Consider the following 16,301-nt stretch of genomic DNA (forward strand, 5'->3'; position numbering starts at 1 on the left):
GCACATTATCAGAGTTGATTGCGTGGACGATATTGAAGCTTACAATAACTATGATGAGATGTCGCTATTCATAGATTTTCCTAAAAAGATCAGTGTTGTGAAAAAAAACCTACCCAAAAACATATTCTCATAGGAACAAAAAGGTGTCAAGGGGAAAGTCGTTACAGCGGGCTAGCTAGTTGTTGAACATGGAGTGTTTGTGTAAGTGTGTGTTTGTATAATTTCATTTATGCATGCGTGTGCGACTATATATTTATGTATGTATGTAAGACTATATATTTATGTATGTGTGTGAGACTATATTTTATGCATATGTATGAGATTACCCTTTGCAGCATCTAGATGAATCTATTTCAACATCCACTCTATTACTACTAAAACTTTATAAAATTACTTAACACTTTATGAAATGAAGAAATAGCCAAAATAAAAGTATGAGATCTTGACGAGTTATACAACTTTTATATTCATCACCTTTACAGCTGAAATCATTTAGTGGTTGAAAATCAGGATTGAAGTTGTCATTTTCTGAAATTCAAAATTTGAAATGTTCAAATTTTGTCAAATAAAAAGATGACCAAAATAAAAGTTGTACATAGTGATGTGTTCAATAACTTTTATATTCATCACCTTTACACCTGAAATCATTTATTTATTGAAAATCAGGTTTGAAGGTGTCATTTTCTAAAATTCAAAATTTGAATTGTTCACAATTAGTGATAAAGATAGATGAGTAGACTAAAATGATAGAGCATGATTTTAGAAAAATTTAGGAAAAAAATCATCACATTTGGAGTTAGTATGAGGGAAAAACTAGTTACAAGTTTCAGCCACAGATTAAAAAGAGAAATCGCACTTGTTCATCATTGATCATCATGAACAGTTATGATTTTTCTTTTTAATCTTTAGGTAAAATTTGTAACTAGTCTTTCTTTGTGTTTTTGTGCATATATTCAATTGTTTTTATATTACTTTGTGTTTTTGTGATATAAAAAATATATAATTAATAATTTAATAAAATAAAAAATATTTTTAGGGGTGGCTATATGTGGAACCGCCCCTACAAATGAAGCCACAAATTAAAAAGAGAAATCGTACTTGTTCATCATTGATCATCAGCTAAAATTATTTACTCTTTCAAAATATTGTTTCAAGTTGAAATTGTTTGAATTTCAAATTTTGAATCATTCAAACAAAGTCACATAACAAGATGACCAAAAAAAAGTTGTACATGTTGATGAGTTATACAACTTTTATGTTTACAATATTTTCATTTTAGATCATTTAATGTCATAAAATTATAGTCGAAGTTTTAAAATTCAAATTTTTATTTTTTATTTTTTTGTTTTCTATATTGTTTTGACTGTAATTGTTTTTATATATATTTGGGCATATATAGAATGATACAAAATATTATATTTGTGCATATATACAATTGTTTTTATATTACTTTGTGTTTTTGTGATATAAAATACAGAATTAATAATTTAATAAAATATAAAATATTTTTAGGGGGGCTATATGAGGAACCGCCACTACAAATGAAGCCACAGATTAAAAAGAGAAATCGCACTTGTTCATCATTGATATCATGAACAATTGTGATTTTTCTTTTTAATCTCTGGGTAAAATTTATAACTAGTCTTTCTCCCTCATACTAACTCTAAATATGATGGTTTTTTTCCTTAAATTTTTCTAAAATCATACCCTATCAAGTTACTGTGTTGATTTGATCATTCTTTTTATTTGACAAAGTTTGAGCAATTCAAAATTTTAAATTAAAAAAAATGACAAGTTCTAACGAGATTTTCAACCATTAAATGATTTCAGCTGAAAAAGTGATGAATACCAAAGTTCTATAACTCATCAAGATCTACAACTTTTATTTTGATAATTTCTTCATCTGACAAAGTGATAGTAAACATTGTTCATAAAGCAACATGTTTCTCGTATAGTTCATGAAACTATGAGTCATATGTGAATTTGTGAATAATGTTTACTAATACTTTGTCACATAAAAAAGTTACCAAAATAAAAGTTGTAGATAGTGATGAGTTGAACAACTTTTATGTTCACGACTTTTATTGTTGAAATCATTTAAGGTTTCAAAATCTTGTTTGAATTTATCATTTATTGAAATTCAAAATTCCAACTGTTCAAATTTGGTCAAATGAAAAGATGATCAAAATAAAAGGTGTACATACTAATGAGTTCTACAACTTTGGTATTTATGAGTTTTTCAGCTGAAATTATTTACTCTTTTAAAATATTATTTTAAGTTAAAATTGTTTGAATTTCAAATTTTGAATCGTTCAAACAAAGTCGCATGACAAGATGACCAAAAAAAGTTGTACATGTTGATGAGTTATACAACTTTTATGTTTACAACATTTTCATTTTAGATCATTTAATGTCATAAAATTATAGTTGAAGTTTTAAAATTTAAATTTTTATTTTTTATTTTTTTTGTTTTCTATATTGTTTTGACTACAATTGTTTTTATATATATTTGGACATATATAGAATAATACAAAATATTAAATACAAAATATTATATTTGTGCATATATACAATTATTTTTATATTACTTTGTGTTTTTGTGATATAAAAAAATACAGAATTAATAATTTAATAAAATAAAAAATATTTTTAGGGGTGGTTCCGATATATAAGTCCCGAGGATCCTTTCCTATGTGAAGCCAGAAAGAGACCAACGGAGGAAGATTTGGATAAAGATTTTAACATCTCGTTGGACAAGGCGAAGTAGAGGAAAGAAGAGCAGAGACAACAGCCACAAAGACGGATCATGATGCCTCTGCTCCACAACCTCAAGAGACAACCACGACTACCAAGCCTAAGAGGAAACAAGGGGATAGAAAAGGAAATCTATATTCAGATAAGGCATGCTATGTGATAACGGAGGTTAGGCCAGCAGGGGAGATTCTTGAGCCAAAGAAATTAAGAGGACGATTCTGTAATGCGATCGGGGCCCTAGTAAGAGATAAATTGAATCCAGCAATCCCTAACTAGAAAGAGGTACCAGAGAACAAAAAGAATAAACTTTGGGATAGACAGCTAAAGCTCAATTTTAAATTTTCGGAGGGTAAACACGAACTAGTAAAAAATGCTTTTAGGATGATGGGCAAGTCATTCCGACATTAGAGATCGGAGCTCAACACGAAGTATATCCAAAAGGGGTTAACTCCCTTTAACAAGTTTGGCAAAATAACTCCTAGTCAATAGAAGGAGCTCGTGGCTCAGAAGACTTCACCGGAGGTATTAGAGCTCAATGCCCGTAACACCGAGCTGGCGAAGAGGAACAAACACCACCATCATCTAGGCCCTGGTGGCTACTATGCCAAGGATAAGCAGTTTAGGAAGATGGACGAAGAGGCCGCAGCTGCTGGGAATATCGATGTGACGGATTTGAACGTACGCTCAAGGAATTGGATATATGCAGCAGTATATAATTATCCGACAGTAATCTTTAGTTTGATAAGCCGGAGACCCAAGAGGCAGTATCAAGGATACTAAAATATGTTGAAGACAAAGAGAAGGGCTCATTCAATCCTTCTAGAGATATGGATGAGCTTAGCCTTGGCTTGGGAAACAAAGAGCACATAGGCCGCACTAGGGGGCTAGGGAAAAGGATGACCTAGAAGCAAGGATTCGAAGAGGACAGGCACATGTACAAGAAACATGGCATAGACCAGGAGACTAATCTTGAGCTCCAAGTGAAGGCTCTAGTTACAAAGGCGCTGGAGGAGCAAGGACTGTCTACGGAGCCACGGATATTAGTGACACCGCCGGGAGAACTGGCATTAGTTGGAAGTCCTCTAAAAGTTCCTAGCAGCCAAGGTTCCACTACAACCACAACCCCCATTGATCGCATATGGGAACCAACTAGTTTACCTTAGTGTTTCTCAACGGCTAGTAGAACACTGTGATAGAGGTGGCAATGGGTGTGGCACATCCTCCTGGTGGCTTACACCACAATAATAAGATACCGCCGGACTACACTAGGGTCGAGGTGCATACCGTGAAGCCCGAGTTCATGCAGTGGAGGATAGACTACGCAACTCTTGAGGGCTGGTGTTACTCGGAGATGTTATTGGGCAGTTCATCCTCTGGCACAAATGGAATATTATGTTGACTGCTTCGTCGCATCCCCCTCTCCAAAATTTGGAGCGAGTTGTTGAGGTCAGGGAGATATTTTCACCATCTCGTGACCACCACATTCCTGAGATGCCATATTCTTCCTCGCCTCCTAGCGAGCATGTGCCTGATGAGATGCCATAACCTTCTCCAGCTCGTACCAGCACATTTGGAAGCCCAGCTAGAAAAATAGTCTTTGACTTCAATGACATGTAGACATGCTTTCACCTGGGAGCAATGGAGATGAATCTAATTTACACGTGGTGCCAATAAGTCCTTATCCTCTCGATATGATATGATTGTAATCTTTGAATTTTGTTGTAACTAACCCACTCCATGATTTGTAGAATGCAAGTGCACATTGTCAAACAAATGCCAAGTGTGAAAGCCGGGTATATAGACCCTCAAGCTATAGCCCAAACAAATTTTAATTACCCTAGACAGTGGAAACTGGATGCCAAAGAGCTAGCTGCTGTAAAGACTCTTTGGGAGAAAGAGCACATCCGTACGGTGAAACTAAGGGAAGAGTCCCTTAAGGTTGTGACATACATTGTCCTGGCTTTCAAAATTCTCCAACAACACTCTACTATATGGCTACCATACAACTTCGAGTAAGTTCAACTCTATACTTAAAGCTTTGTTCGATATATTTTATTCGATGCAAAAGAGCTTATCTAGTTCTATGATTAAATCCATGCAGCAACCACTGGATTTATATAGCTGTCAATGTCGGGAGGAGCATGGCATGGGTCTTTGATTCAATAGATAGGGACCCAGTGACATACAAAGACTTCATATCGATTCTCAAGATGTATACATATCGACAATCCTCATTAGCTTATATGTTTGTATACATACTTGTAACGTTCACTTTTGGATACTAACAAGTTATATTTGCTAAAATAATTCGAATAGGGCATTTAGGTTCTATGTCACTACACATCACGGAAGGCATGATCTAGCAAGGAAAGAAAAGTTGGCTATAAAAACACTATGTGCGGTAAGTGTAACTTACTTCTTCAGTACTCTATTACATGCACTACTACACAAATGAATATGCGCAGCGTTGCACTTTTGCACTCTGTGGCGGGCACCTATTTTTGCCCGCTGCGATAAATCCCACGATTTACCGCGGCGGGCATTTTTTATTTACCGCAGCGGGCACTTTTGCTCTCCATGGTAAATTGATTTACCATGGCAGACATATTAAAATGCTCGCCATGGTAAATACCCTATTTACCGTGGCGGACATCGTAAGGTGTCCGCCACGGTAAATCAATTTACCATGGAGGACAACGTTAAAAGCCCGCCACGGAAAAGGCTTAGGCCCATTAGGCCTAAGCTGGCCTGATATTCATCTACACGTATATATAGGTATACTTATGGTTTCGGGGGCGCAGTCAGCCTTCCCACTCTGTTCCTATCACGTAGTCGGCCTCTCTTCCTCCCCACTCTCTTCCTCCTCCCTCTCTTCCTCCCCACTCTCTTCCTCCCCACGCGCTCCAGGTCAGGCCACCCCGATGGCGGCGGTGGAGGCCCCGACGGCGCCCCTTCCTCTCCCTCCTTCGGTCGGCGGTGGAGGCCCCGACGGCGCCCCTTCCTCTTCCTCCTCCGGCCGGCGTGGAGGCCCCGACGCTGGCATGGAGGACCCGGCGGCGGTGGCGGATCCGGCGCAAGGTGTGGAGCCCTCTTTCTTCTCTCTCAGATCAATGGTGGATCTTGTCCCTCTCACACTCGCACCCTTGCAGATCCCCGACGATGGTGGCGAGCAGCGGCGACGGGTGCTCCTCCGCGCACGGTGCGAATAGCGGCGTGGCCCGTCTAGCGCGGATCCACGGCAGGGCGGCGCCAACCCGCCGCGATGGCACAGATCCACGGAGGGGTGGCTCCAACCCGCCGCGACAGCATGGATCTACGGAGGGGCGGCCCTAACCCACCGTGACATCATGGATCCACGGCGGGGCATCGTCTCCCTCCCACCCAATCGATGGTGGCGCAGATCCAGTGGGTGTGGCGCCCACCTCGGCCCTTCCTCTCCCTCCGGTGGTGCGGCAGGTTGGAGCTACGGCGGATCCAATCGACGGCGGTGGATCGACGGCGGCGGCGAGATCTATGTTCAGTGCGGCCTGGATCCAAGCCCGTGTGGGCTTTTTTTTCTTTTTTTGTTTTTCCTGAACAATTTGCCACGGTGGGCGTTCTTATGTGGCCGCCGCGGTAAATCTATTAACCACGGCGGGCAAAGCTGTCCACCGTGGGAAGCCATGATTTACCGTGGCCTTTCGGCGGCGGCGGACCGGTTTGCCCGCCGTGGGAAACCCAAAACGCCCAACATGGATAAATATTCTGTAGTAGTGATGGTTGTTAAAAGTATTACTTAACATTTTCATATGCAAAACACACAGTGCCCCAAGCAGAAGCCTGGGAGTGTACATTGTGGATACTATATATGTTCTATGATGATGAAAGCTCTAGTTTGGTTTTTGGTGAATTAATGAAACCCTAAGTGCTAACCTAGTTTATCAAGTGATCATGAGATAGGTAGCACATTCTAAATGGTGAAGCAAATGAAGATCATGACATGATGATGGTGATGCCATGGTGATGATCAAGTGCTTGGACTTGAAAAGAAGAGAAAAACAAAAGGCTCAAGGCAAAGGTATAAATAGTAGGAGCTATTTTGTTTTTGTGATCAAGACACTTATAGAGTGTGATCACATTTAGGTTCGATAGTCGTACTATTTAGAGGGGTGAAACTCGTATCGGAATGTGGTTATCAAAGTGCCACTAGATGCTCTAACTCATTGCATATGCATTTAGGATCTAGTGGAGTGCTAACACCCTTGAAAATATTTGTGAAAATATGCTAACACATGTGCACAAGGTGATACACTTGGTGGTTGTCACTTTTGAGCAAGGGTTAGAAACTTCACCGGCGAAGTGTCCGCCCGTAGAGTGCGGACAGTCCAACAGTGCCACCGGCGCCCTAAACTCAGGTGAACGTGGTCACTGTAAGTGACCGGACGCTGGTCTTTGAAGGACCGGTGCGTCTGGTCAGTAGCAGCAGAAGAAGCGCAGCGTCGGTCGTCCACCAGACGCTGGCGCTGATATGACCGAACGTTGGATGGCTGCGTCCGGTCACACTAACATGGTCATGCATAGGGGAAACGTTGTGTGACTGGACGCTGGGTGTGTCCGGTCGAGCATTACCGGATGCGTCCGGTCGTGAAAAATTGTTTTTGGATGCTTACTGAAAATGACCAGATGCTGAGGTCCAGCGTCCGGTCACTTCGCAGCAGCGCGTCCGGTCATCACTTGACCATTGAGATCGGGCGAGCATCATTTGAAGCCGATGACATGTGGTATGCATCGCACGACCGGACGCTGGGGTCCTGCGTCCGATCGATATGACCGGAGCATCCGGTCACCCTGTGTTGTGCCTAGTGAAGGGGTCCAACGGCTCTATTTCATGGGGGCTTCTATTTAAGCCCCATGACTGGCTCAAGCTCACTCTCTTGGCCATTTGCATTGATATAGCAACCTTGTGAGCTTAGCCAAAGCCCTCCCACTCATCTCCATCATTGATTCATCATCTTTGTGAGATTGGGAGAGAATCCAAGTGCATTGCTTAAGTGATTGCATCTAGAGGCACTTGGTGTTCGTGTTTCGATTCGGGATTCGCTTGTTATTCTTGGTGGTTGCCACCACCTAGACTGCTTGGAGCAGCGAGGATCGTCGAGCGGAGGTTGGTGATTGTCTTCGGCTCCGATCGTGATGATTGTGAGGGGTTCTTGACCTTTCCTCGGCGGAAAGCCAAAAAGTACTCTAGTGGATTGCTTGTGGCTTGTGTGATCCTCATCTTGTATTGGTTGTGCGGCACCCTATTGAGGGTTTGGCGTATGATGCCAATTAGCGCGTGAACCTCCAAGTGAGTGAATCGCCACAACGAGGAGTAGCTTGCCGGCTAGCAAGTGAACCTCGGTAAAAAATTATTGTGTTTATCATTTAATTCCAAGGTGACTGGTCTTTATTGGTATTCATTCTTGTGATTGATTAGCTCCTTCCTCGATACGGCGGTATAGACAAATTGTTCACTCTCTTTACTTTACCGTAAACCAGTTATCAAGCTCTTTAGTGTAGCTAGTTGTGAGAGCTTGTTAGTTTGGTTAGTGTGGCTCTTTAGTTAGCCTTTGAGAGCACATTAACTTAGTATAGTGTCATAGCTTTTTATGTGGATAGAAACTATATAAACTAGAATTATGGTAGGTGGCTTGCTATTTTAGTAGGCTAGCGCAACACTTGCTTCGCCTCATAATTATCTAATCAGTTTGTTAAGTGTTGTTGTAGAAATTTTTAATAGGCTATTCACCCCCTCTCTAGCCATTAGGATCTTTCAGATGAGTAACACCAGTGCCTACAGGAGACACCCCTTAAGGGTAAGTTTGAACCTCTTCACCTGTAGTATAAAAACTTCATACATTGTATAAAATACTGAATCAAAACTTGTTCTCTTGTAGTGAAAAGAAGAGAAAGGAATGAAAAGAGACACATACAAGGATGACGAACTCTTAGAGCTCGTCGACGACCTTTGCAACTTCATATTAGACCTGATTGTACACGTCAAAGGCGCCTACCATGACCGAGAGTCTGACTTAGGTAGAAATCCTCAGTACCAACACCTTCATGAGACTGAAATGCTAGCTCTAGGACGTTGATAACAATGTGTATGGAATTTGTATATTTAATGATGGATTGAATATATTCTTGTGAATTGGACTTGTAATTGTAGTTTATATAATACTCTTGTGCTTGTAGTCTAAGGGGTTCAGAACGTTGGTCGCAGGGCGTTCGGCAACGCGAACGCGGTTCGGAACATTGGTCGCGGGGCGTTCGGCAACGCGAACGTGATTCGAAACGATGGTCACGGGGCGTTCGGCAACGTGAACGCGGTTCGGAAAGTTGGTCGCGGGGCGTTCGGCAACGCGAACGCTGGATGGAATATGCGAAAACAAACATTGTTCTGGTTGAATTTGAATTATAAATTTGATTTTTTGCGGAAAACATACTGTAGGGGCGGTTCTAGATTGAACCATCCCTACAAACAGGTATTATAGAGACGACTGATACTACAGCCGCCCCTACAAATTAATTTGTAGAGATGGCTTTTGTAGGGGCGGCTGATAATACGAGCCGCTCCTATAAATTGATTTGTAGGGGCGGCTGGTACTACAGCCGTCCCTATAAATCGATTTGTATGGACAGTCTGGGAACCGCCTCTACAAATACGTAATTTGTAGAGACGGTTCGGTAGGGGCGACTGACCAAACTGCCCATACAAAAGGTTACAAGCCGCCCCTAAAAAACGCTTTTGTAGTAGTGTGTAGCTCACTATGATGTGCCGTATGATCTGGCAAAGGACTTTGTGACCTCGGCTGATTATCCAGTGAAAGTCTAACTTGACTTAGGGCCTGTTTAGTTCTCAAAAGTTTTTACGCAGTACTCATCATATCGAATCTTACGGCACATGCATGGAGTACTAAATGTAGACGAAAAAAAACTAATTGCACAGTTGGGTGAGAAATCGCGAGACGAAACTTTCAAACCTAATTAGTCCATAATTAGGCACTAATTGCCAAATACAAACAAAAGTGCTACAATAATCAAAACCCAAAAAATTTTGCATCTAAACACACCCTTAGTGACTTAGTGGCATGGATATTGGAGTGCACTGTATGATCCGGTTGAGCACTGTGTGACCTCGGCGGATCATCCGATGGGCCAAGCTAGACTTTGTGACCAATTGGACAAGTCTCTGTGTGCATCGTATGATCCAATGGCATTGTGTGACCCATCGTCGTATTAGAGAATATTGTAGTATACTGCCAAGGCAGTTATTGGATCAGTCAGCATAACACCACTGTATGATTTGACGTGATGAGTGGGGGCCGACAGATCATCTGATGATGATTGCGTCGTTTAGCCTTTTTCATTAGCTAGCAGCCTTTTCACCCTCATGTAAGTGCTGCCCCTAGCTCATTTGAAGATACTCTTTCACCCCACTTGTGCCAACGCTTATAGATAGGATTGTGAAGCATTTGGAGAGCCAAGAGTGAGATTTTGAGTGTTAGCCTTGAGTGCTACCGGTGTTCTTATTAAGGTTTCTTGAGTTGGAAGCTTTTAGACTTGTTACTCTTGGTAATTGCCATTACCTAGGCTAGACGGTCCGATGGAGGACTTGATGACCTTCCTCGGTGGAGCTAGTGAGAGGCTCTAAAAGGTGTTCATGGTCTTGAAACCGACCATACCGGAGCGGCAAATAGGTATTCACTAAGGTCAGTCTCAATGTGGGTTTCATGTCCTAATTTTCAACGCACCTAGATCATAGAAACAGTGCATAAAGAGTTTCATTCCCATACAATAGTCTCATGTATTATCTCTCTCTTCATCAATACAGTGTCATATCAGCATATTAATGCTAATGAAACCCTCATAAAACCCCGTTGAGATTAACCTAATAGAAAAGGGTTAACCAAGTCTTTGTGACTTTGGCGCTCCAACACGTAGTAGGGGGTTATGGCAATAACCCGACACCATGGGGAAAAATTACGATTGCCTCTTCTCCTTTCTTATTACTTTATTTACATTCTTTGATTTCTTATGTGACAACTATGATTCATATTAGTGTGCTTAGCATAGGTTTTATATACTTACTAAGGACCTTTACTCTTAGTGTGATCCTAACTAAGGACATGATGATTGTGTTGGTGTTAACTGTTAAGGGACTCGATAGATTGCTAGGCTAAGTTTGTTGCTTAAATTTAAACTCTTAGAGCTTCAGTCCTTTCATGTTTGGGGTTTATCTCCTAGCTATTTGCTGGGTAAAAAATGTGTATGCTGACGGTAACCGGCCGGTCCCAAATTTATTTGCAGATTTGACCGTAATTGCACCGCCCGTTTACTGGAAGTGGCATGAGTGCGGTACTACTGAACTGATGAAGGCACTGACGATAGAGCTCTGGCTAGTCAAAAAGTCACTCTGCGTGGTCCTGAATGTGTTGGCGGGCTGCTGACCGTTGGGCGTTGGCGTTGATTGATTGATGAGGAACGCAAGCGCGCTAGCTAGTGTGATGTTTTGCAACATGTGCTGATGTTGTGGGGTTGTGCTCGCGCGCTCGCTGTTTTCCGCTAACCCGTGGGCAGTGGGCTCGACCAAAACAACCACACCTGCATGCAACTGAAGGCGCCAGGCAGCAACCGGTCCGGCGGTCCCGGTCGAGTTGGCCGAAATGGATCGCTTTCCATGTCGTCGTCTGGTGACTGGTGTGGTCTCCAGCTACTCCCTATCTGCTATAACTAAAAAAGAATAAAAGTAAGATAATTTTTTGGTACGACTTTTTTTAGTTGCTCCTCTCTTCCGGCTGTGCGATACCCCGCGCGATAGAAAAAAAAAACTGTCATCCTTGCGATCCCCGTCTGCTTTGAAGGAAACAAATCGATTACCTGAGGCCACATACATAGAAGGAAACAATAATCATGCATGAAACAATAATCATGCATGGAAGGAAACAATAATCATGCATGAAAGGAAATATCAGTGGTGCCAAATAAAAGATGTGCATGTTATACATGGTGAGACTAGTGAACCTTCTACAATTTCCTAAACGAATATTCCCACCATTAGTATATAGGTCCATTCCTCTGTGTTTCTTCGTGCTCCCATTAGCATATGATATGAAAGTATTGTTGTGTTCATCACCACTTCCAGTTGACTACTCCCATTAGCATATACTTCCTCTACCCCAAAATATAAGTCGTTATGGGATACGTACAGGTCAAACTTTCTTAACTGTAACTAGGTTTGTAAAAAATAAGTGCAACATTTATATCTCCAAATAAGTTTATTATTGAAATATATTCAATGTTCTATGTAATGATACTAATTATGTATTATAAATATTAATATTCTTTTATATATAATTGATCGAAGTTAAAAAAAAAAGTTAACTTCTCGAGAAGCGAGAATGAATTCTAATTTGGGACAGATGGAGTATATGAAAGCAATGTTGAAAATATTTTAACAATCAAGTTCGTCTCTGTCTAATTGGTAAGCTTAAACATCATAATGACATCAAAAATTTTGACTCTCATGGATCAGGGCAAAGCATCATAATCCTACAGCATACACAAATAGCAACTTTAAAGTTCTAATTTTTTTCAAAGGGTGGACAATAAAGGCCATCTTAGACGTTCTGGCATTAAAGTATATACGTGCAGACACATAGGCATGGTGGTGCAAGTGAGCAGCCAGCAGGAGTCGGGAGTCAAGGGTGTTTGGATCATAGGACTAAACTTTAGTCCCTGTCACATTGAATTTTTAGATATCAATTAGGAGGACTAAACATGAGCTAATTATAAAATTAATTACATAAGTTGTGGCTAATTTGCTTGCCAGCGCCATGTACAGGATGGTATGGAGATGTGGTGGAACTTATTCGTGGATTTGTTGGCGCACGGAAGAAATGGATATCGAAAATCTCTTCCTACCGGTATAAAAAATGATCTTAGCCGCATCACGAAAAGATCTACACAGTAGAGTTTGTGAGCCGCGACGCCACGCTCTCTGTGACTGTGTAAATTTCACGAACTTAGCTTTTTGGATTAAATGTCACTTTAACGTCGGTCATATACTTTTACAGTATTGTTATCTTATCGTGCGATCCGTGTGTTTTTAGTACAAAAGTTTAGCTATCCCATAGCAACGCACGGGCATGAACCTATTTGCATATATACTCGAACCTGCGTGTACATGATTATATAGAGATGCAGCGGAACTTTTTTATGGATTTATTGATGCATGAAAGAAATGGATATCGTAGAATTCTTTTTGCCGATATAAAATATTATCTTAGCCGTATCACGAAAAAATCTATACAGTAGAGTTTGTGAGCCTGTGACGTCGCGCTCTCCGTGACTGTGTTAATTTCACGAACTTTGCTTTTTGAATTAAATGTCACTTTAACGTCGCTATTTAATTTAACAGTGTTGTTATTTTATTATGCGATCTGTGTGTTTTTATTAAAAAAAAAATTAGTTGCCCCGTAGCGACGTACGAACACACTACCAGGACTAGGAGGGATTTTCCACGCCTCTAATTAGAAGAAGAAATTAAAGAAGCTTCTGCTTTGGCCACACGTTGGAGTCGGGTGTCAGCAGACAAAGCAAGGTCGAATCCTGCAGTCCGGTTTGGTGACGAATTCAGCGTGCGCGCGGTCCGATGGAGAAACCGTGCAGACCCGCCCCGCGCGGTATCCGTGCGGATCCAAGCAACGGCATTGCCGATGAAAATGCTTTCGTGCCAAGCAACGGCATTTGCCGGCTGGTCGTCGTAACAGTGCAAGGGCCCGGCAGGATGGAGCGGCGGCGCGTCATTCTCGCCCGTGCCTTCCTGCCGTAGCCTGCCCCTGATTCAGACCGCCGGCCAGGCCGTTGGGTCGGCGCGAAACAGCGTCGAGTGCAGCGTACGAGACCACGCGCCGAAGCGATCGAGAGAGTCCGTCTCGTCTATGTACTTGGCATCGCGGTATGCATGCTTGACCCTAGCTCACGCGCCACATGCATGCCTGGATCTGAGATCGGAATATCTGTTTGCATTCCAGGACGGGTCAGCCGTCCATTGGATCTCCCCTGACATTTGTACCGGCAGATTCGATGCTTCAGACTCCAGAATTGAGTAGTCACCGGATCCGGAGCACGGAACACAGCCGATCGACCGCCCGGCTTACTTTATCAGTGACGCTACCTACGCCGCGTCGGGCCGGCGCGCTGTCGATCCACCCGGGGAAACCTGCCCGCCACTATTCCAAACCAAGCAACACGAAACCGCGGGACGAAGTTTCGCTGCAGGATTGTATTCCATTCCACATGGAATGTGGGGGATCCAGTCCATCCATCCCACTCACTCATTCACCTGCAGATCGATCGTTCACGGGACACGTAGGCGTGTGTTGCTGCAAATTCCACCATAAATAGCAGCTACCATACCTCCTTCGATTCTCATGCAGCCAACACACAGCAGCATTCATAGTGTAGTGTCGGAACTTGGAAGGCAGAGGCAGAAACCCTAGCCGTACGTTTTTATTTGTAGTGGTACAGAGCAATGACGGGTCCCATGGAGATTCCGGTGATCGATCTCGGCGGCCTCAACGGCGGCGACGAGGAGAGGTCGCGGACCTTGGCGGCGCTCCACGACGCCTGCAAGGACTGGGGCTTCTTCTGGGTAATTATATTAAGCAACAACGAATGATACATACATAGCTATTGACAAGTTCGTTTTATATGCGTGCTCGTCGATCATGCGCCGCTCGCATGCAGGTGGAGAACCACGGCGTGGACGCGCCGCTGATGGACGAGGTCAAGCGCTTCGTCTACGGCCACTACGAGGAGCACCTCGAGGCCAAGTTCTACGCCTCCGACCTCGCCAAGAGCCTCGAGACCCACGACGTCCCCACCGAAGGCGAAGGCGAGGAGCCCTCCGACAAGGTGGACTGGGAGTCCACCTACTTCATCCAGCACCGCCCCAAGAGCAACGTCGCCGACTTCCCGGAGATCACGCCGCCGTGCAGGGAGACGCTCGACGCGTATATCGCCCAGATGGTGTCTCTGGCGGAGCGCCTGGGCGAGTGCATGAGCCTCAACCTGGGCCTCCCCGGCGGGCACGTCGCCGACACCTTCGCGCCGCCGTTCGTGGGCACCAAGTTCGCCATGTACCCGTCGTGCCCGCGCCCGGAGCGGGTGTGGGGCCTGCGCGCGCACACCGACGCCGGCGGCATCATCCTGCTCCTCCAGGACGACGTCGTGGGCGGGCTCGAGTTCCTCAGGGGCGGCACCGACTGGGTCCCCGTTGGCCCCACCAGGGGCGGAAGGCTCTTCGTCAACATCGGGGACCAGATCGAGGTGCTCAGCGGCGGCGCCTACCGGAGCATCGTGCACCGCGTCGGGGCCGGGGACCAGGGCCGCCGCCTGTCCGTGGCCACGTTCTACAACCCCGGGCCCGACGCCGTGGTGGCGCCGGCGGCCAGGGAGGACGCCGACGCGGCGGCGGCGCTGGCGTACCCCGGCCCCTACAGGTTCGGGGACTACCTCGAGTACTACCAGGGCACCAAGTTCGGCGACAAGGACGCCAGGTTCCAGGCCGTCAAGAAGCTGCTCTGTTTACCGGAGCTAGCTTAGTTCGTGGATTATGCGTTGCGTTGCGTTTCGATTTCGAGCTTGCTTGTTGTTGATCCATTGTCTGCATAGTATGCGCTGGGGTACGTCACGTGTTTAAATTTATTTAGCAAATCTTTTACGTAGTCACTACTGGTACAGTGGCACTACGTATTCAGCTGTGGTTGACTATACGCTGTTGCGGCTTAAGGGCGCATCCCGTTTGGTGGACTTGCAGTCTTGCACATGCCACTCGACGTTGTTGGCTTTGTTTGTCAGTCAGCAGCCAACGTCACAAATCACTACAGCAAAGTGACGTGCCTCGATGGTGATACGTCTGTAGTCAACAGTCGAAGTCACAAATCACTACTACTAGCAAAGTATTGTGGTTCGAAGGGAAAAAAAAAGGGTCACAAAATCTCAACAACTGCCAAGATGCAGCTTAAATGGACATGGAAAACACACATTAGATGGCAACGATGTCCATTAGACGAGAATCTCCTGCTTACCTAGATAGACCACACGGGCTGGGAGGCAACGCTTGCATTCAGGGGCCTGCCAGGCTGCCAGCGTGCAGAGCCCGTGCGGTGCGAGCCACCTGCCTTTTTCTCCTGGGGCCGATTTGGTTTGCACGGACACCTCCTGTGTGAGAGCGTGCCGCGCGTTTTTGCAGGCCTAATTAGTTTGGATGCAAGTAAAGTTTTACAATGATGGTATTATTATTGCTAGACCTATTAGAGGTGTAAGTTGGAAAGATTTTGAGTACTTGTTGGAAAGATTTTTTTCACCTGCTTTTCAGATGGCTCCAATATCATCATCAAGTTCTATCGAAGCTACTCAAAATTGACCAGAGAACGTTCAAACTTGTAGGGGATATACTGCAATGCTAGACCTCAAAACTAGGGACTTGGGCATTACATCAAGTAGAGCCTATTAGAGGTGTA

At 43.9% G+C, this 16,301-nt stretch overlaps 1 protein-coding gene across 1 annotated transcript; it reads left to right on the plus strand.

Moving 5' to 3' along the window:
- Positions 1-14,192: 14,192 nt before the first annotated feature.
- On the plus strand, positions 14,193-15,749 carry LOC136452336 (1-aminocyclopropane-1-carboxylate oxidase 1-like). The gene is made up of 2 exons (XM_066452953.1): positions 14,193-14,428; positions 14,524-15,749. The coding sequence occupies exons 1-2, from the start codon at positions 14,309-14,311 to the stop codon at positions 15,379-15,381; spliced, it is 978 nt and encodes a 325-aa protein (XP_066309050.1). The 5' UTR covers positions 14,193-14,308; the 3' UTR covers positions 15,382-15,749.
- The last annotated feature ends 552 nt before the right edge of the window (positions 15,750-16,301 follow it).

Source organism: Miscanthus floridulus, chromosome 5, assembly GCF_019320115.1.
Source record: "Miscanthus floridulus cultivar M001 chromosome 5, ASM1932011v1, whole genome shotgun sequence".
Classification (NCBI taxonomy): domain Eukaryota; kingdom Viridiplantae; phylum Streptophyta; class Magnoliopsida; order Poales; family Poaceae; genus Miscanthus; species Miscanthus floridulus.

What these genes read in the sequence shown, in the direction of transcription:
- LOC136452336 (XM_066452953.1), top strand. Translation starts at nt 14,309, where the DNA reads ATGACGGGTCCCATGGAGATTCCGGTGATCGATCTCGGCGGCCTCAAC. An exon ending in AGGACTGGGGCTTCTTCTGG is followed by an intron (nt 14,429 to 14,523) that starts GTAATTATATTA and finishes GCTCGCATGCAG; the next exon opens with GTGGAGAACCACGGCGTGGA.